This window comes from Argentina anserina, chromosome 2 (genome assembly GCF_933775445.1).
Source record: "Argentina anserina chromosome 2, drPotAnse1.1, whole genome shotgun sequence".
NCBI classification, from domain to species: domain Eukaryota; kingdom Viridiplantae; phylum Streptophyta; class Magnoliopsida; order Rosales; family Rosaceae; genus Argentina; species Argentina anserina.
The window spans coordinates 24777373-24797684 of NC_065873.1; the positions used below are offsets into that span (position 1 = coordinate 24777373).

At 41.0% G+C, this 20312-nt stretch overlaps 4 protein-coding genes across 4 annotated transcripts; 1 reads left to right on the plus strand and 3 right to left on the minus strand.

Moving 5' to 3' along the window:
- The first annotated feature begins 82 nt into the window (after positions 1-82).
- LOC126784992 (potassium channel KAT3) lies at positions 83-4828 on the plus strand. The gene is made up of 13 exons (XM_050510558.1): positions 83-414; positions 610-825; positions 1517-1678; positions 1812-1869; positions 2056-2373; positions 2530-2769; positions 2873-2971; positions 3058-3090; positions 3330-3515; positions 3698-3778; positions 3899-3968; positions 4238-4381; positions 4616-4828. The coding sequence occupies exons 1-13, from the start codon at positions 233-235 to the stop codon at positions 4717-4719; spliced, it is 1893 nt and encodes a 630-aa protein (XP_050366515.1). The 5' UTR covers positions 83-232; the 3' UTR covers positions 4720-4828.
- Positions 4800-6291, minus strand: LOC126784995 (acetylglutamate kinase, chloroplastic). The gene has a single exon (XM_050510560.1). The coding sequence runs from the start codon at positions 5914-5916 to the stop codon at positions 4897-4899; it is 1020 nt and encodes a 339-aa protein (XP_050366517.1). The 5' UTR covers positions 5917-6291; the 3' UTR covers positions 4800-4896.
- Positions 6292-6984: 693 nt separating this feature from the next.
- On the minus strand, positions 6985-10155 carry LOC126784994 (aspartate--tRNA ligase 2, cytoplasmic). The gene is made up of 10 exons (XM_050510559.1): positions 9526-10155; positions 9299-9406; positions 9109-9222; positions 8715-9005; positions 8505-8615; positions 8328-8381; positions 7963-8042; positions 7761-7876; positions 7492-7606; positions 6985-7252 (listed from the first exon to the last, which is right to left on the minus strand). The coding sequence occupies exons 1-10, from the start codon at positions 10060-10062 to the stop codon at positions 7126-7128; spliced, it is 1653 nt and encodes a 550-aa protein (XP_050366516.1). The 5' UTR covers positions 10063-10155; the 3' UTR covers positions 6985-7125.
- A 1729-nt stretch (positions 10156-11884) lies between these two features.
- Positions 11885-20283, minus strand: LOC126784991 (DDB1- and CUL4-associated factor homolog 1). The gene is made up of 14 exons (XM_050510557.1): positions 19860-20283; positions 19490-19568; positions 19283-19399; positions 19019-19197; positions 18122-18935; positions 17905-18002; positions 17378-17807; positions 16682-17284; positions 16336-16518; positions 15732-16241; positions 15192-15302; positions 14880-14998; positions 13148-14765; positions 11885-12730 (listed from the first exon to the last, which is right to left on the minus strand). The coding sequence occupies exons 1-14, from the start codon at positions 20129-20131 to the stop codon at positions 12038-12040; spliced, it is 5826 nt and encodes a 1941-aa protein (XP_050366514.1). The 5' UTR covers positions 20132-20283; the 3' UTR covers positions 11885-12037.
- Between the last annotated feature and the right edge of the window lie 29 nt (positions 20284-20312).

Here is a 20312-nt window from a genome sequence, read left to right on the forward strand (position 1 = left end):
ATATAAAGATTCGAGTACAACCTCTATACCACTTGCCCTTCTGATATGCACACATTAATCAGCTCGTAGACTTGCACAAACAATTAGAAACTATTAATCATTATTCTAATGAGATCGTAGACTTTAATCCCATATATAAACAACAACAAGAACAACTGGCCAAGACGACTACATCTTCCTCTTCTTCTCCTTCTCCCCTCGCTCGATCTCTTCTAGTAGTGGTTCAATAATAATGTCGTCCTCGTTCTTAACGGCTTCGCCGCTGCCTCTGCTGTTCCGAAGGCGGTCGAGCGGCGAAATCAGGAACTTGGCCTCGGTTTCCAGCAGCATGTTGCCCGCTTTCGGAACCGTGATCGAAGAAGGCCATTTGCAGACCAAAAATTTTGTTATTGCTCCCTACGATAGGAGATATCGGTATGTATATGATATATCATACACCTTCATATTCTCTTATTCGACAACCTGAAAGTTTACGTCAAGTTTTGATGAATGAATCTACGTTGTTGGATCTCTATGTTAGGAAGTATATATTATTTGTACACTTATTTCTATGCATATATAGTTGAATATGAACTAACTAGTAGCTAGTCAATATTGTGATGTATGAAGGTGGTGGCAGACGTTCTTGGTGGTGCTGGTGGTGTACTCAGCATGGGCGTCGCCGTTCGAATTGGCTTTCAAAAAGGTGGCAACGGGGTCTCTCATGCCGGTGGATTTGGTGGTCGACGCCTTCTTCGCCGTTGATATAGTACTCACTTTCTTTGTGGCTTACTTGGATAAGTCAACCTACCTCTTGGTGGTTGATCACAAGAAAATCGCTTCCAGGTAAGACTGTAGGAAACTATGAAAGTCGATTGGTTTCTTTAGAAATAACGTAATAGGTAAGTCACACTAGTAAAGAGACTGATCTAGATCGGTTTGATAAGGATCGGAGAAACATGAACGCTGTATTGACGTCACAATTGGAAATAATTAAACTGGTTGTAGGAAAGAAATAATTTGTACGTTCTTTGATACGAAACTAAACCATTGAATCTTTCGAGAGCTTGTGGACAATTTTTTACTAGAAACAAATTGAGATCAATAGTAAAGATAATAATAAATATCGAGAACTTTATAAAGATAATAATAAAAATAGGAAAAAACAATTCATCAATAGTAACTAGCTATAGTAAAGGATCATAATTTTTTTTACATAGTAATTAGCAAACAGATTAATATGTGTTTAATTTAATTTACTGAAAAACTGAACATGAGGGTAAATGAAACAACAAATACCCATTTACAAGTGAACCTTGAAAATGTTATTTATCAGGTGAGAAGCATGGATATGATGATGTGAATACTAATCAAACTCGGATTTGATGCAAAAATTAGAAAGGATGTGAATTAATGTGGTAGTTAACTAACCAATAAGAGAACCATACTATTGAATCGTCCTTGATTATTAACACATGTTTTAAGATTCGTGTTTGCTTAATTTGTTGTAATGAACTGGGTGATGGTATGATTGCAGGTATGTTACAAAATATTACTTCGCAATGGACGTAGCCTCAACCCTACCGTTTCAATCCCTCCACAGACTCTTCACTGGGCATGCGCAGAATGGCCTCGTCTTTGGCATCCTCAATCTGCTTCGTCTATGGCGTCTCCGGCGTGTCAGTGAACTCTTTATAAGGTACTTTATGGATTCTAGCTACCTACTCGGGCCAGATATATATTAGTCCTAGCCACATTCTCTTTTGAAAACACAACTGTGTTCTATATATATATCACTGATGAAGTAACGACCAATGTTTTTCGGCATGCAGGCTAGAGAAAGACACTCGCTTTAGTTACTTCTGGATCAGATACGTCAAACTCATCTGTGTAAGTACTAGTTTGCTCTCATCGATCATAGCTATTCGCCTATTCATAATCCTCGAAATGCTTCATGCACTCTTCTTCTGGGAGGAAGTGTGATCAGATGTGGTAATGTACGTACTATGTTATGGCGTTATGCAATATATGTTTAATTGGGTTAACTTTTCCTACAAATATATGGATGTTGTACAGGTTACACTATTTGCAGTGCACTCAGCAGGTTGCTTCTACTACTGGATGGCCACCCATCACAAAACCTCAGACGATACATGGATTGGAAATGAGGTCCATAATTTTGAGCACAGAAGCATCTGGTTAGGTTACACATATGCCATATACTGGGCCACTGTCACCCTCACCACTGTTGGCTATGGTGATTTGCACGCAGTTAACTTTGGGGAGAAGATTTTCAGCATCTTCTATATGCTTTTCAATATTGGACTGTTTGCTTATTTGGTTGGAAACATGACCAATCTCGTTGTCCACAGTGCTGTCCGAACATTGTTCATGGTAACTTTTCTTTAATGATCGACATATATTATATGCAGATGCCTATTTAGCAAAGACTTGGCAAGGCCGATTAGTCACATAGAAAATGAAGCTACTATAGAATTGATCATACAATTTCTCATGATGTTGAGTTTGATTTATATATTTACTATTTAGAGGGACTCCATCAACGAGATATACAGATATGCAAGCAATAACAGACTTCCAGAAGGCATGAAACAGCAAATGCTTGCCCACATGCAACTCAAATTCATGACAGCAGAGTTGCAGCAGGAAGAAGTTTTACAAGACCTTCCGAAAGCAATAAGATCCAGCATTGCCCACCATCTTTTCCGTAAAACCATTGATAAAACCTATCTGTTCAAAGGAATCTCTGAAGAGCTCACTGTTCAATTGGTACAATTTTCATTAGTTAGTTCATCTCCACTCTATACTGGATCGATCTAGAAAATATTGATAGTAACTCAACAATGTTGTGTACAATCTTTGTTTGTTACAGGTCTCAGAGATGAAAGCAGAATATTTTCAACCCAAAGTTGAAATTATTTTGCAAAACGAAATTCCAACAGACTTTTACATCCTAGTAACCGGAGCTTTGGTATTACTTCTCACTCTCACATATTGATGTTCAAACTGCAACACTGGAAACATATTTAATTGTAGTGAGAATATTTGAAACTGCAGGATATGTTAGTATACAAGAACGGTACAGAACAGGTATGTTTGAAAGCTTCATTTACAAATAATCTGTCGACTGAACTTGTATGCATGGAAGAAGCAATTCTTCAACTTTCAAGGTTCTTCCATTATGAGGGGAATCAGAAGTTCATAACTTGCCACTTCAACACGTATAACTTCCTTTGCATACATCATCTCACAGTATAGCACTTTAAGTCCTGTATCAGTATAGAACAATAGATAGATGTTAGTCTCATAAAATGGCTTGTATCTGTCAGTTCTTGTCAACTACAGGATCTGCGGGTTTGGTAGGAGAGCTTGGGGTGTTTTTTAATATCCCACAACCTTTTACGGTGAGAACAAAAAGGCTTTCTCAGGTTATCCGCATCAGTCATCAGCATTTCAAGCAAATGATCCAGCCACAGAATGAAGACTCAAAGATAATCATCACAAACTTCACTCAGGTTTGCAATATGAGTACATAACTATATATATAGGCACTATGACTGTCCCTGATCATTGTAAGCAACTTCAAATATAAACATACTTGAAGATTTGATTATTCCAAGTGTTTTAGAATTCATAACTCATACTATCATGCTGAGGTATGTTGAAAAGTTGTTCATGCTGACTCTTTCATTCTCAGCACTTGAAGGACTTAAAACAAGAGGTGTTACAAGAAATTCCATTTCTACCAGAATTGCTGGAAGAACTAAATACAGGGCAGGTACATTTATTTACTGTTCAGTGAATATCTTGAATGGACGTGTGATTGTACTTCTTTGGAATCAGAAAGACTTTAGGTTTCATTCTCTTTCGATCTTAAATCTATCCATCTTCTTTGCAGGACATGGAACCAAATGAGAATACACATAATCAGGAACCAGTAACTGACCATGGAGAGCCAAATCTGGAAGGTAGCTCGATCATCCCCCAGTATAATTCTTCTGTTAGATACAGATGTTTCATGGTATAGGGGAGTCATCCTATAACTATGTCACCTATGAAAAGTGAAATTCAGTGGTGCAAAATCAAAATATATATGATATAACTACTGAACAGTGAGCATTCACAAGATGGCTAATGTGCTTTTATATATTAGGAACAATGGCTATAAGTTCAGTTTATTAATATGCAGTGATACTATATACACATCTTGCCTGACGGTACTGCTGTCATGTAACAGGAACAAACAAAACTAATGCTCCTGGAAGTCCAGGGCCAATCACCATGAGAGTGATAATACACGGCCATCATCCAAATGAAGGTGAATCCAAAGGAAAACTTATTCATCTGCCTGATTCTATAGACGACCTTCTGAAATTAGCAGGTACATATCACCACTCTATTGGATACACACATCTCCAAAGGATCATACTAACCCTCATTTTCTTCCGTAGTAATATTTGTGTTCTCCAAGGACAAACCTGATCAATTTTGGAAATATTATAGAGTGATCTAAGCACATAAGTTACATACAATGAGAGTCTTAAATCAGTCAAAGAAGGCCAAGGTAGCAGGTAATTGAGAGCATACTGTAACCCGTTACATGTTGTGAATGCAGAGAAAAAATTGGAAAAAGGAGGAAGCACAGTTGTCATGGCCGACGGCTCAGTGGTTGAAGAACTGAATGCATTGAGAGACAACGATCACTTGTTTATCTTCTGAGCAAAAATGATGTATATTTGATCACTAACTGGCTGCAATGTATGACAGTTGTGATTGTATAAGGATGAAAATTGGCAGAGTTGTAAAAGCAAATTCCTCATTACTACTAGTCCATTACAACTTTGATACAAAAGAAGTAACAAAAAAGAAAACCAGAAGGCAACAGGGTTTAGGGTTTTAGCCAGTGATCATAGTCCCAGCTCCTTCATCAGTCAAAACCTCAAGCAACAATGAATGTGGTTTCCGGCCATCAATAATACTAGCAGTCTTCACCCCCTGAGCTAATGACCTCACACAGCAACTCACTTTCGGAATCATCCCTCCTCCGATTTTGCCATCCTTCATCATCTTCTTCACTCCCTTTATATCTATCTCCTTCACCAAGCTACTCGCATCTTCTCTGTCCTCCAGTATCCCTGCCACGTCTGTCAGCAGAATCAGCTTCTCCGCCCCCAGCGCCGCCGATATCTCCCCCGCCACCGTGTCCGCATTGATGTTGTACTGCTGCCCGGACTCGTCCGACGCCACCGATGCGATCACCGGAATGTAGCCGTTGTCGACGATCGACCGGAGAATCCCCGGGTCCACACGCGCCACCTCGCCGACGAACCCCAATTTCTCGGCGTTCGGGGCGGGCCGGGCGGTTATGAGCCCGCCGTCGGAGCCGCAGAGCCCGATCGCCTTCACGCCTTCCCGGTTGATCAACGACACCAAGTGCTTGTTGACTTTCCCGGCGAGGACCATGGAGACGATCTCCATAGTCGGCGCGTCGGTGACACGCAGGCCGTCGTGGAAGTTAACCTCGATGTTGAGGCGCTTGAGCCAGAGATTGATCTCCGGGCCGCCGCCGTGGACGAGAATCGGGCGGAGGCCGACGCAGGCGAGGAGGACGAGGTCTCTGACGACGGTGGCCTGGAGGCTCTCGTCCTTCATGGCGGCGCCGCCGTACTTCACCACGATGGTCTTGCCCCGGAATTTCTGGATGAAGGGTAGAGACTCGGAGAGAATGTCGACCCGGAGCTGACCCGGGGTGGGCTCGTCCGGGTTCGGGGCATGTTGACTTCTGATGGAGAAGGAGTGCGGCGGTTTGGGGCGGAAAGTAAGGCGGTTATTGGGGAGATTGTTGCGGGGTTTCAGGGAGGGGAATGAGAGAGATGGAGAAGAAGGGTTTAGTAGGGTTTTGGAAGCCCCCAACATTTTTGAGGTGTCGGGTGTGACTGTGAGAGAGGCAACTGAGATTCGGGTTAGTCGTGGTGGTGGCTTTCGTGGGTTTTTATAAAACCAGAGTGAGCTTCTGAGAAGAGTAAAAGTTCACTGATATTAACTATTACTGCTGCCAGTAATTTACGCCAGACTCCAGAAAGACATTTAAATTTACCCCAGAAAGTTACCTACCGGCGGCTCTGCCTGGAACCCCTGGATATGTCATATGCGTTGCCTGGATAGAATGTGTAGAAGAAGATGGAGTCCAGGTTTTCACCATTACCTGGCTGAATAAAGCCTCAGTTTACATGCTTTTTAATCTATTTTCACCTCCGATCTGAGATGAATTAGTCGTCAGATGATTGATGGTACTTGTTCTTTCGGATAACAAATCTACTTGTTCTTTCATGATGATTATACTGTGTTCAGACCCAGCTAATTGGGATGGCAGAGGCAGATAATATGGATTCCGACCACGGCTGTGTATGGATTCCGATGTCTGTGAACCATCAGTTAAAAACTTGTGCCGTTTTGCGCAACTTACAAACTGAGTGAAGTGATGTACCACAGGACAATATGATAAAGAGAAATTTAGGACAAACTTCCTCCACATTCATATTTCCCACAGGGCAGTTGCTTTCATTTGCATACCAATGCATCACCCAAGACTAGTAAACAGATCCTTTTTGGGGCCAACTTACACTAGAGATCATGTACACGAGGTGCAAATGAAATATTGATACACCAACTGAATGAGGGGTTTCAATACACATTAAATTCCCAGGATACAGTTCAAGTGAAGACAAAGCGATAACACATGGGAGTTCAAATTCGTTATTGATGCCATAAGGCGTACCACGTATGGTTCTAAGCAACTTGCAAGCATGCTTAGGACAGACGAATTGTGCCTCACCTAATAGAGGATGCTAGGGTACATTATGATCCAAGGTAAATCATCATGAAAGATAGCAGTTTGCCAAGAACTTAACAAAAATTGGAAATGCTAAAGCCAGACAGATATTGAACAAAAACATTATAAGAAAGAAAATATCAACAAGACACTTCAGCAAAATTCACTTCCTTATGATTTCAATAAGTTGAACAGATGAAACAAGTGAACAACCACTTATAAGTCTCCTAAAAAATCCAAACATTATGAACTAAACCAATACTGCTACTTATTTGCCACTTTAACTGAAGAAATCAAGGAGCTAGCCTGAGAGGGTCACGTGGGAATAGGGATGTTTTGCGGATGTTGTTCAGACCACAGAAGAGCATCACAACACGCTCCAGCCCTACTCCAAATCCACCATGGAGAGGTGCACCATATCTGTAAAAGCCAACAAGTTGATTAATAGTCCAGAATAAGAACATATTTGTCGCACTATACATAACTGACAGCATCATTAACAAAGAACATTTGAGTGCAGACACTAAAGATAGATAGGAACAATGGTAAATCATCTGCACAAACTACGAACTAGTTCAGACATGGCTGCTACATTATCTGGGGGAGAAGGGTTGCTAACATTTCACATGAAACATACAAAAGCAAAAAGATTAGACTACCTGAAGGAATCTATATATGTTGATATAGTCTTGACATCTATTCCACGTGCTTCAGCACGTTCAGCTAGGAACTCTGGTACATGAATACGTTGTGCACCTGATATAATCTCCTCACCTAAGGAATGAAAAAAGATATATTAAGATATGATTTATGTGAGACCAATTCAGTACATCTTGGTTTTAAACAAAGAACCTGAGATCTATTCAACCAAAGCTATAAGGAAAGCATAGTATGTCAAACAAAGTAGATAGCATCATTGATCATTTACCTCGAATGAAGACATCAAATGAATTACTGTACTCCTGATTGTCATAGCAAGGCATGGTATAGAAAGGCCTCACAGCCAATGGATAGCGGTGCAGTATGTAAAACTCAGTGCCATATCTGGGATAGCAAGTACAATCAAGTTCATTAATGGTAACTATAACACTATAAGTTTGAAGCAAACAAATCATCGAAGTTAAAATTACTTTTCCAAGACTAGTTGGCCCAGTTTCCTCTCTGCTTCAGTATTCAGGTCACCCATCGGATCAACTTCAACACCAGCATCCTACACAAACAGGTCAAACTTAAAGTTATACAAGCAGGTTATGTAACTTTAACCATGACCAACTCTATAACCATCCAAAAAACAATCACAACATAGCCACCAATAAAGAGCTATCATTCCTATCAATCTATCATCAATCTTTAAGGACTGAATGTGCCTACATAATTTTGTCTCCAATAAGGCAATTGTATAAAAGTCTACTACCATGTTTTTCAATGTGAGCTGGTCACAAAATGAAAATAAAAAGAATTTGCCCGAGAGAGAGAGAGAGAGAGAGAGAGAGACCTTTAGCATTTGAACACCTTCCGCAAAAGTGAGACGTAGAGTCTCAGGCAAGTACTGCAAATTAAGAAAAAATAAAGAATCAGAAACCAAACACATGACAGAGAACTTATTTGTGGTCAGAACTCACAATAATACCACTTCAAACTAATCTCAATCAAAAATTTAAAAGAGCATAACCTTTAGTGGTTCGAAGGGATACTGCCTCCTTACAGCTTCAAGTTCCTTCTCACAATTCTTGTGCAGATAGTCAAACATAGTAACAAATAACTTGTCAACGACATCCATAACCTGCACCAAAAACCATTAGATGTTCATAAGTCACAACAGTAACTATATTCAGGTTCTGATCATTAAAAGAAAAAAAGCACAAACATGCTAATATATTACCTCAAAATAGTTCCACTTAAGTTCCATCTCAATATCAAGACCAGTGAACTCGCACAGATGCCTATGTGTGAAGGAGTCCTCAGCTCTGAAAACGGGACCAATCTCAAAGATACGACCAAAGTCACCACAGATGGCCATCTGCTTGGCGAGCTGCGGTGACTGCGCGAGGCAGGCAGGTTGCCCCTTGTAGTCCAGTTTAAACACTGAAGCCCCACCTTCACTGGAACCAGCAATCAACTTAGGGGAGTGGATTTCAAAAAACCCTTCGGAGAGCAAGAATTGTCTGAAGATCTGCATTAGCATGCAGCCAATTAGAAATACACAATCTAAATTCAAAAACTTTCATCGGCATAAACACAACACCAACAAACCATACATAAGGTCCAAAACTTACCAATCCAACATGACTCTGGATTCTGAAGATTCCCTGGTTAGCCGGTGTTCTTATGTCAATAACTCGGTTGTTCAGACGAGTGTCCTGATTGACACGAACCAATTGTTCTCCAGCCTAAACCAACCAAATAATCCAACAATTAGTTAACTACATACACAGATACAATTAATAGCTCCCAATTCTCATCTACCTGACTAGCTCTTTCAATTTCGGCATCACTACGAGCAGCATCCTCGACATTAATAGGCAAAACAGCCGCCCTACTTACACAGTACAACTTTCTGACTTGCACCTCCACCTTCAACAATTAAAACAATAATTTCATATCAAAATCAAAACAATTATTTTAATCAACAATCTAATCCAAAACAAAATCAATCATTTAAACAAAATCATGAGATCCACAAAATCATATACCTGCTGTGAAGCGCCTTTGATAGGCTGTTCAGGAACTGACACAACCCCTTCAATGTCAATAACTGATTCACGACTCAACGCCGCCACGTACTTCACCATCTGACGGCTCACAATCTCCGGCTGGACCGTCGCGACGCACTGAACCGTGAACCCTTTCTCTCTCACCACCAGGAAGGCCATGTTCTTCCCGACGGCTCGGATTGTCTGAGCGCGGCCGCGTATCTGAACCTTCTGGTCCTTCAAGGCCTTTGTCAGAGCTCCGACCTCCGTCCAGTTCTTGACGTCGGCGATCTTCATCGACTGGAGCTCAATCAGCGGCAAGTCGCCGTAGTTCCCGGCGAGCGGGTCCGCCGGCTCATCGGACTGAGCGCGAGCGGCGGCGGCGGCCTCTTCCTGCTCCTGGCGGCGGCGGAGCTTCTCTTGCTTGGCGGCTTCTTTCTTGGCCGCCTTTTTGCTCACTGAGTCTCCGTTCTCGCCGTTAGCGCCATTCTCAGGCTTAGGGCTGAGCTCGGAGGCTGGGAGAGGCTCCGATGACATATTGGGAATCTAGGGTTTAGGATCGGAGAGCGAAAAGTGAGAGGAATAGAACTGTGCAGGAGTTGGTTATTGAGAGCGAGCGGTTTTAGAGCGACACTTGAAGATGAAGTCAAGAAAATAAATAGATGACGGCCGGGTCAGAATGTTGTTTTGTTGGGCGGGTAAAAGCGGCCCACTGGATTGAGATTTTTTCAAAACTAGGAACTGAGAATATTTCTTCCTTATATCAACGACAAGGGGAGGCACACAGAATTGAGTAATTGGAATTGTGTCATTTTTCCCCTCGGTATGATTTGATATAGCGTTGGAGTCACTTGATGCGCAATTCAAATTGTGTGGCGCTCAAGTAATCAAGTGATTCGTGTTCACGAAAAAAAAAGATGTATTGAATTGAATAAATAACTGATCATTAGTTTCAAGGGGTTATATTTGCACCTCCAAAAATGATGGGTATACCTCCCCAATTTTTCTATTTATATTTGACTTTTTCAATTCACGGACAAACATATAAATATATTAAAAATTATATATTATTTTTACCAAGATTGAACCCACAACAAAGAGGAGACATACTGGGTTCATGATTTTCGGTGATGATCGTTAAGAAATTTATGGAGTACTCCTTAAGCTTAGACTCAGTCCCTTTAATTAAACTTTAGGATATTTTGGGTTTAAAAAAAGATTTTGGGTTCTAGCCACATATTAACAATTCAAATATAAAAGTTAAGTTTTATATTGGATCATGGCCGGTGGCATAATTTTGCTCAATCCAAACGGTTGAGCGATAGCGAACAAAGCTAACCACAACAAGAACGCATTCAAGAGTTCACTGCAAGAAAGATTAAGATTAATTTTCTAAACTCAGCTCAGATTCATCGTTGGTGGGTGGGGATCGAAATGAGCGAAGATGTCGTGCTCAAAGTTTTATTCGGTATCACTTAATTGGAGGGCATTTTGGTTAAAAAAAAGGTGTACTCAGATTTTGGAGGAGTGAAAAAGTAACCGAGGTGTTACAAGTTATAGAACCCCCTAGCTCCACTTAGGTTTTTTTTTCATTTGAAAAAAAAAATGTATATAACAGTAAGTTATCGTAGGGAGAGATTGTAGGAGAAAAAAGTGGGGTATGGATAATTACTTTCAAAAAATTCGATTACATTTCCTACTCAAGTCATACATCGATATAAACTTGATAAAAATTTCAAAATGAACTGGTTTACTCATTCTGAGGTATAACGGAAGAAAATGAGAAGTAACTAACAAACTCCATCTATATATGTTTTTCCTTTCAACGACATTTGTTTATCTAGAGCACATCTTGACCACATATTTTCACATATTCTGTAACCAGAAAATACATTTATACTACATTGAGCATATTTGGGCCTGTTTGTTTAGTGATACACTTATTAGATTTGGGTTGCAAGTAAATTTACACAACACGCCACTAGACACTAGGATTTATACAAAATTAGTTTTAGTTTTCTCGAATACCTTATATATCTTGCATTTGATTCAACATATGAATTTTTTCATATGGTGAAATTTTCGTGGTCAAGCATCTATAGTATACTGTCACATGTTTTGAAATAAAATTCATGCATGCAAGAAACTAGTTTAATTATTTTCACATATGCAACAGCATGAATATTAATCATGTAATCATATGTAAACAACTTCTTGGAGCATGCATACCTTTCTCTTTGAGCAAGTCTTTGATTTACAGTTTCTAATGCCTTTGAGCAAGTCTTTGATTTACATTTTCCGTCCTCCAATTTGTATACCAATCATTTGATAAAAAAAATAAAAAAAAGGTATACCAATCAAAGATGAAACAAAGGTGTAAGATTGATGTATAAAAGATGAATGAAGCTAAGCCTTTTATCACTGGTAAACACTCAAGAAACTCTCAAAAAGATCATAATTACATAATCTGCTCATCTACCAGCTCCAATCTAATCATTTAGATATGTTACAGTTAATAACCAAAACCATGGCCTGCAAAATCCTCCTCATCGCCACTGCTGAAGGATTCAACCAGTTCATCACTATCATCCTCTTCATCATAGTCTGTCAAAATCTCAAGCATTCCAGCTCCTCCATCAAAGTCCCCATCCATCATAAAATCCCCCTCATCGTCATCATCAGGGTCACTCCCACTATCATCGTCATCATTACTCAAATCACTGTCATCATCACCGTCAAGATCAGGGCCCAGTAAAGTATCCATATCTGCGTCGTCATCATCTTCTTCATCGTCATCGTCGTCTTCACTCTCAAGATCATCAGGATCAGAATCATCATCTGTCGGCTTTCGTCGACCAATTTCATAAACCCTAGCAGATGCAAACATCTCATCTTGGTCATCCATTGTAATCAGCCCAAGAAAAGAATCAGTCGACTCCGTAGCAAAATCGAGGACACAACGATCAACCGGAATAGTAGCAATGTCCGAGTAGTTAACCGCATCCACCGTGCGGAATGCAGCAAATAGAGGATGCTTTACACGACGTGTATGCACCGCAGACATTACATCATCAAGATTTCTCCGGAGGATTGCATAAATCACATCACCACGGGCATTAAAAGTTATTGTAGTTTGGTCTAACGAAGGTACACTTCGGAGGAGTCTGAAGTTCCGGAGATCCCAGACCTCAGAGTTTATAATCACCTGTTGAAGATATCCAATATATCAATTCAAAAATGAAACAACCAATGTGATATGATAAAAAATTAGCTCATGAAATAACAATAATGATTGCAAATTAAAAGACACCAAAGAGAACCAAGAAAAATATTTGCACCAACAAAAGCCCATCTACACAGGATTTAACATAATTATAGATGTTGTCCACCCTAGAATGCATGAAAATATTGGCAAAACATTGCATCTAGTTTAAACACAACCACTCATTTCAAATCTTTGAACAAATAAATATCTCATTTCAAATCTTGGATCAAAGAAAAGTAGAGAAGAGAATATTGAATCTCATTTCATATTATTGCTATCCTAGAGAAATTAAACCTGATGCAGAGATTAAAAAACAAAGAGGTGATAAAAGCATCTATAGGGAAAGGGTCTACATACCTCATTCCCGGCAGGATGGAAGCCACCACCTCCATAATCCGTGAACTGATCAAAACGATGAACAGGGCTGGAAACCCGCCTGTCCCACAGGACACCATTCCAGAGAAGCATTGTGTCCAAAGGATTGAAGTGTATATGAGAATATGAATGTCCACGGCCGGTGTTAGCAGCTGTATCTGACAGTTTTGATTCCAACTGGTTAGTCTGGATGTCATATATTAGAATTTCTTTCTGGGCTGGCTCTGATGATAGGGCTGCAAAAACGCCTCCAAAATTGCTAAATCTTGCAGCCTTGCACCCTTCATATGAATGCATTGGTCCAGTAGACATTGTAGATGCATCCCACAACTTCACATCTTCTGAACTAGAAGAGAGCACCAATTCAGTTTCACCGGAAAGATACGTCTGAACAAGCGTCACAGGAGACTGGTGGCTCGGACAACTCTCCAATACATTGCTGCTATTAGAATCAAAAATTTTGAGCTCACCACCGTGACTGCCTACTGCAATACGAGCGGTGTCACCAAGAAAAGATATGCATGTCAAAGGGGTACCAGTATCATCCCTACAAGTCCGCCATGACCGGAATCTGCTGTAAACAAACTGACGATCCCTGCGGTTTCCATGAACCCCACCGTACATACTTCTGAACTCACGAGTGCCAAGCCGGGCAGTTACATTTGAAGGGGCATCAAGGGTTCGTCTTGGTTCAGGACAAACATGCGGCTGTAACAAGGACAGTGGTGGAAGAGTGGTTATAGGTGCAGGACACTGGCGATGCTGGTGCTTCAGATACTGAACAACCATCGAGTCAAGTGTCAACCTTTCCGGGTTGCTTGGTTGAGGGTCGGTTTGAAGCCCAAGTTGGGAGCATGGGGTTGCCAGACCCATACTAGAATTACCATACTGGTTATCATCCAGATACTCTGATGAAAAACATGCAGGTGTGGATCGACATTGTTGATCTCTCATGTTGAAAGTAGGGGTAGCGAACCCACCCAGATCATTTAGAAGACCGCTTTTCCACACAATATTGGGTGTGGGAAAAAGTGGAGACCGATATCCCTGGTCCCCAGTATGGATGCGCTTCCCAGATGATGGCAAACACCCAGGATCCTTTACCTCTGATAATTTTCTTTTCATAGGCAGCAGGATGGGTGTCTTACACTGGTACTCTGTATCAACATAAGGTTTGGGCAGGATTTCTGATGCATCTGATGCATCTGCAGGGGCAGATAACTCTTTCAATGCACTGAAGACATTTGATGCCAATGTCGGGTGAGAGTCATGGGACTGGGATGGATTCTTTGACTGAAGAGAAAAATTTGGAGAAAATATTAAAGGTTTTTTCTTCGAGTATGAGATAGTAGAATCACATTTCAAGGTTGCATCCTCCCCCCTTGCTATCTTTGATTTGTTGGTAAGAAATCCAATAGGGGTGCGACCAGAGGGCCACTGAATTTGCAGAGATGAGGCTTCTTGTGTAGCTTGCTGCACAAGAGATGAGGGGGCAACCAAGGATGGTAAAGGCGTCAATTGGGCCTCTTTTAGCAGGGAAGAAGCTGTTACGGCCAAACCAGACGCTTGAAGATGCTCATGTATTAGAAGCAAGAGCTCCCTGCAATTTCAAGGAAGGGGAAGGGGAAAAGGAAAAGCCGTCAAATTGATTGACAAAAAAAATAAAGTAAATAATCTACTCTTCCAAGGCCTTATACCAGAAATTGCCATATACCTGGAATGGTAAGTGATAGGAGTGGCAGCAGCTATTGCTGCCCGTTCTATGCGCCTCAAAGTTGGCATAGCGGCATCAGTGGCAGCCCATGTACTAGCACGTCCAGAATTCGTCACAATCTATCCACAAAAGGAAAAATGTAATCATGTTTCATACATTTTAAAATGAAAACTAAAAGTAGAAGAGAGGAAGGTGGAGAAAAGGTGAACTAAAAGCAACCACATATCCTTCACATAACAAAAAGAGTAATTCCAAAAATAAAATAACGTGTATATTCAGTATTTGCACTACTGAAAGCACAGAGTTGCTTACTGCCATCAACTCAATTGCTGCCTGTGAAAGTTCAGATTGCCACCTGCCTTGCTCAGATCCTTGTGTTTGGCTCCCAGAATCTCGAATTAGTTCTGATAGTTTTTTCCCAACCTAGAACATCATGTTGCAGTCAGTAGTAGGAAAAAAAAAGGATAATAACTTAAAAATGAAAATGCTTTTTCAGGAAAAAAAATTCAATGCCAAATGACGAGATGCAGTGAACTGTTTGAAACCTTAAGCAAAAACAAGAATCAACCAAAGACAAGATGCATATAGACAGTAAAGAAGGGATAAGCATGCGAGACAAGATGCATATAGAGTAAAGATAGGATAAGCAAGCAATATTTTTAAGTAATCTATGTTATTCAGCTTAAAATGTGTGACCTTAGTATTCAAACAGGAGAATTACCAGCCACCAACTAGTCCAATTGGATGGAAATTACTTTCAGATATTGAAGTCTTCTCAAAAGAAGAATTTACAACATAAGAACTGAACTCATATCTAGTTGGTCAACATCTGCCAACATGAGAGGTACTTACCTGAAGTTTTGTCAATATGTGTGCAATTGTATCATCTCTCGCTAAACCAAGAAGGACTCGGCAAGCAAGTGCACGTAGACAGTCGAGTGCGGCAGGAGGAGAATATATGCGTGGTTGGAGAAGATGCAGCAGAACCTTTATACCGTTGGTGGAGCGAACGGCCTCTCTTGCTTGCCGATACCCTTGCTCCAGTTGTGCCGCAAGCCCGGCACAACCTGCCCCAACTCCTAAAGATATCCTGCGATCCCCAACCAATCCAGAAGTTGTCATGGCAGCTGAGGATTGTGCATTACTACTGTTCAACTGTGCACCAGTACCTTGTGCTGCTACACTGCTTCGATCTACAAGAGCTGATTCCCCAGCTCGATCGGTATTTTTCTCTATAGCAAGGGCATTTGAGGTTGGAGCAGATATAGACTGCTGACTATGTGCAAGTACAGATGGTTTGTTGCTGATTGAAGGTGGAGGACAAACAAGATTGACCAACACATTTAGAGCTGGCTGAATGATCTGAAAAGATACATAAAGATAACTTAAAAGCTGCAAAAATAGAAAAAAAAAATGGTCACCAAATTTATAATTACGATCATAGAAAATGCCTGACCTCTGGGTCCACATAACTACCATTAACACTTGCTGCATCCAAAATAACTGCTATACCAACACGATTGTTGCTTAATGTTGAATTCACGATCATTTTGCGACTGCTAGGTACCAATGTAACAATGTGCAGAACACCCAATGCATATTGAAGTAAATCATGTAGATAGCGCTCAACAGGTGGAGCCTGCAGGCCAACGAGTTGGGAAACAGGGAACCATAAAGTTAGAGCATATGCAGATTAATACAGAAAACAGAACATAAGGGATGTTCAAGTGTCAACGGAGGGAAACTTCAGTGTATATTCTTTGTAGGAAATTTAAAGAAGAGAAATACTGAAACCAGTATACCTGGCATAACTCCAACATAGTAATATGTCCATTATACCCCAAAAATCTATCAACTGCCGGCCAACGAGTTCTTACGAATGCAGGACCAAGCTTTCGGTCCTTCTGTAACTGCATAAATACTGCATCAATAGCTTCATTGCTAAGGTCAAGTGGCTTGTAAGCTGCCCTTACACTAGGAAGATTCCGAGCTGCACTTCGACTGTTTTTATTTGGACGTAGAGAATCGACAAGCAAAATAAAATGAGCTCTAAAGTACTGACGCAAAGCAACACAAGTGTGATAGGCAATCTGTTTCTCTGATGAGGTCAGTACTTCTGTCGGTGACCTATCATTTCGAAGTGAACCTGAGGTAGAGAGTCCTAACGTCCCAGAGTTTCCTCCAGATCTTACTGATGCAGCATCATTTAAAAGGCCTAGTACTTTCTGTAAGCCATCCTGAGAATCAAATGCATCAACAACTGCCCTGAATACAAATGCAGCAGAAAAAAATAAGGCTGCATTTTTCCTGGCTTGATCCTGTGAGCACCCAAGAAGATGGAGAGCCAACTCCACCACCTGGTAAACCAGGTCTGAAGGAAGAGCACAGACACGCTCCATTACAACCTGAAACAAAAAAATACAAACTGTTAATAACAACAATGCGAAAATATGATAATAAAATTTATGACAAGTAAAGATCAGATCATATGTCATTACCTGCAGCGAACCGATCGTAAACAAGCATGAAGAAAGGCCAAAGTAAGTTTGAGGAACTCTGGGGACGGCAAGTAGTTTCTGCATGCCGCCCTTATCCACAAACAATGAAGCAAATTTCCTGTGAGCAGCCAGCGCACATATGAGCTTCATTACATCAGGCAACAGCATTGCGAGCTTTGACGGTTCTTTATGCCTTGAGTTTCGTTGTAACAACTCAAGACACACTTCTACTCCCTTCTGATGCAATACAGGTCCAAGAACTTCAACATATTCTCCGAGAGTCTCAAGACATTGAATACAGTATTTTTCTCTCAACTGTGCAAGAGATTCAACTGTTGGAATAAAGTATTCTTCAACGTCTTCATGGTTTTGAAGTTTAGAGCTTGAAGGTAATGGTTCAGCACTAGCAGAAGTATTTGCTGCATTCACGCTGATCATTGAAAACAATAGGTTAATATGGTGCATTCAACTCATCGAATATCTCTATAATAGTAAAACACAAAGTGCATCAAGAACAAAAAAAGTACCTTAGAGCTTCAATTGAATTGGCTGCATCAATTACAGTAGATGCTGCTCTTGAAGCAGCCAAAACTGCAGCTTCTTCATCATTTGTCTTAGCGAATTCCTGAGCAGTCAAGTGGCAAACAACTAAGGAAAAGAAGAAAAGGTCAAACAGAATAAATTTAAGTGTGGGTGTGTGAGTTTTTTTTTTTTGGGGGGGGGTGGGGGTGCACTTTTAAATACCTCTAAAGCTGCACTTTTGACGACTTCCGCAGCGGACTCACCAGCAGCTTTGATGGCTTCCACAGGTGCATTCGCTGCTCTAGCTTCAGCTTCAGCAGCTTTAACTGCTTTCTTCACTAGATCAGTAATATCCTTACTACCAACTGTACAATCCTGGAAGCACTCATCATTATCCTCTCTTTCCAGAAACAAAACATCAGAAGCATTCTTGCTCAATGGCTTCCTAGAATCTGATACTTTTTTCAAATCTGAATTCTTTGATGTACTCTTTTCTCTAAAGCTTCGCCCCTGTCCCAACCGAATCGCAGATCCTGGTGAGGTCAACAGCTGTTCATTTTCTACACTGCCTTCATTTGCCCTTCCCTTCCCTCTAGATCGTGCCCAGCCACGGTTAGATCTGCGCCTTGAGGATTCATCTCTCCCAATTTCATCAAAATCACCCGATTTTAGTTTTCCATCACGTAAATCACGAGAATCACTGCCATCAACATCATTGATCTCATCCCCTTCATCCATTCCATCAGGTGGTTCTCCACCATCAACCCACCGTTCTCCTCCAGAAACTTCATCTAAGCATTTCTCACTTGGTATCCTTGGATCATCAAAATGAGTTGTTTCCGGAATCTGCCGAACCCTACCCCGTCCTTCATCTTTACCTTTTACCCCAGAGGGATTTTTTGTCTCTGTTACATGACTAGAAACCTTCTGACTAATACTAGACTCCCCCGAAACACGGACACGGACACGAAGATAATGCATAAGCTTGGCTGACAATCCAGACGTCAACACATCTTCCACTACTTGTTGACCGCCCCTGGAATTATCGTGATTTAAGATTATGTGAACATAACTAATCACTAAAAATAAGATGAGGATCAAAGGACTAGAGAAGCATACCCAGCCAAACACAAAGCAAGAAGTCCAGTAGAATATGTCTTCAGCATTTGAAAATCTGAAACCTCCTTTCCCCCCAAATCATGCTTACAGTTCTGGTGTTCAACCGAGACGTTGGGAGTCTCATCCATCACCCATTCCTTTATTTTCTCCAAAACGTCTTCTTCAAAAACAGGAGGATACTGCATCGCATTCAGGCTTGTCAGTTAATGATAAAACACTATGTAGACAAAGAAAGAAAAAAAGTGCTTGAAACTCGAATCTTACAATCACATTTACTGAACAGCTCAGAAACAGCCGTGCAGCAGCTGCCTGGACTGATGCAGAGAATCTCATATCTGACAAATACTTGGCAGATATTAATTCAAAGAAATCATCATGTTCCTGCGAAAGAGAGATAATAGAAAAGCAATTAGTCCAATATTTCCCACAGATGATAAATCAATTTTAAGACCACAGGCCAAAACAAATTACCCGAACCAAGGTCCCTAGCCGTCCAGCGGCATGAGAAGCGCGAGCGTTGCTGGAAGAATGACCACTTTCCTCCATGTACCTGAACATACAGTGATTTCAAAATTTTGAAATGTATTTTACCAAAAGCCTCGAAAGCATAGTAAGGTTTCATGCAGCAAATAACATGTCTTCAGTTCTTTAAACCAAAGTAACCACAGCTCAATACAGCTATCAATGACATAACACAAACAATGCCGCGAAACTCCACAGCACAAAGTAAAATCCAAAGCCTCTATTATCAACACTAAACTAACCTCGAATCAAATAACAATGGTAACAATGCTCAGCATTACAGGCTATGCTAATAATCAAAATCAAGCAAGAATTTCACCTTTGCTCCTGCGTTTCAAGAAGAGAAGCCAAGGCGTGAAGAACACTGGGGCTAGGGTTGTCAGGCGAAGCCATAGTCTTATCCATGAGCTTCTGAGCCTTGGCCATCATTTCGTCCTCTTCATTCTTCGGCTCCTCGTCCTCGTCTTCCTCGTCCTCCTCCGCCGCCGCCGCCTCCTCGCCTGCCTGCGGTTCCGGCGCCGTCGGGGGCGGCGGAGATGGCGGCGCGTCTTGCCCCTGGCTCTGTAGCTCGTCGTCCATGGCGGCGTCCATAATCAGACGTAGAGAAATTTAAAGAATCGAGAGAAATGAAAAATCAAATAGTGATGGGTATGGTGTGTATGAGTATGTACTTGTTTATATTTCTAGGTTTTTGAGTTTGAGGGGTTCGTATTTATAGGTGGGAGAGGTTGCAGAGAGCAGAAGCAAATCCTTCTCTGGCGCAGTGTTGGTT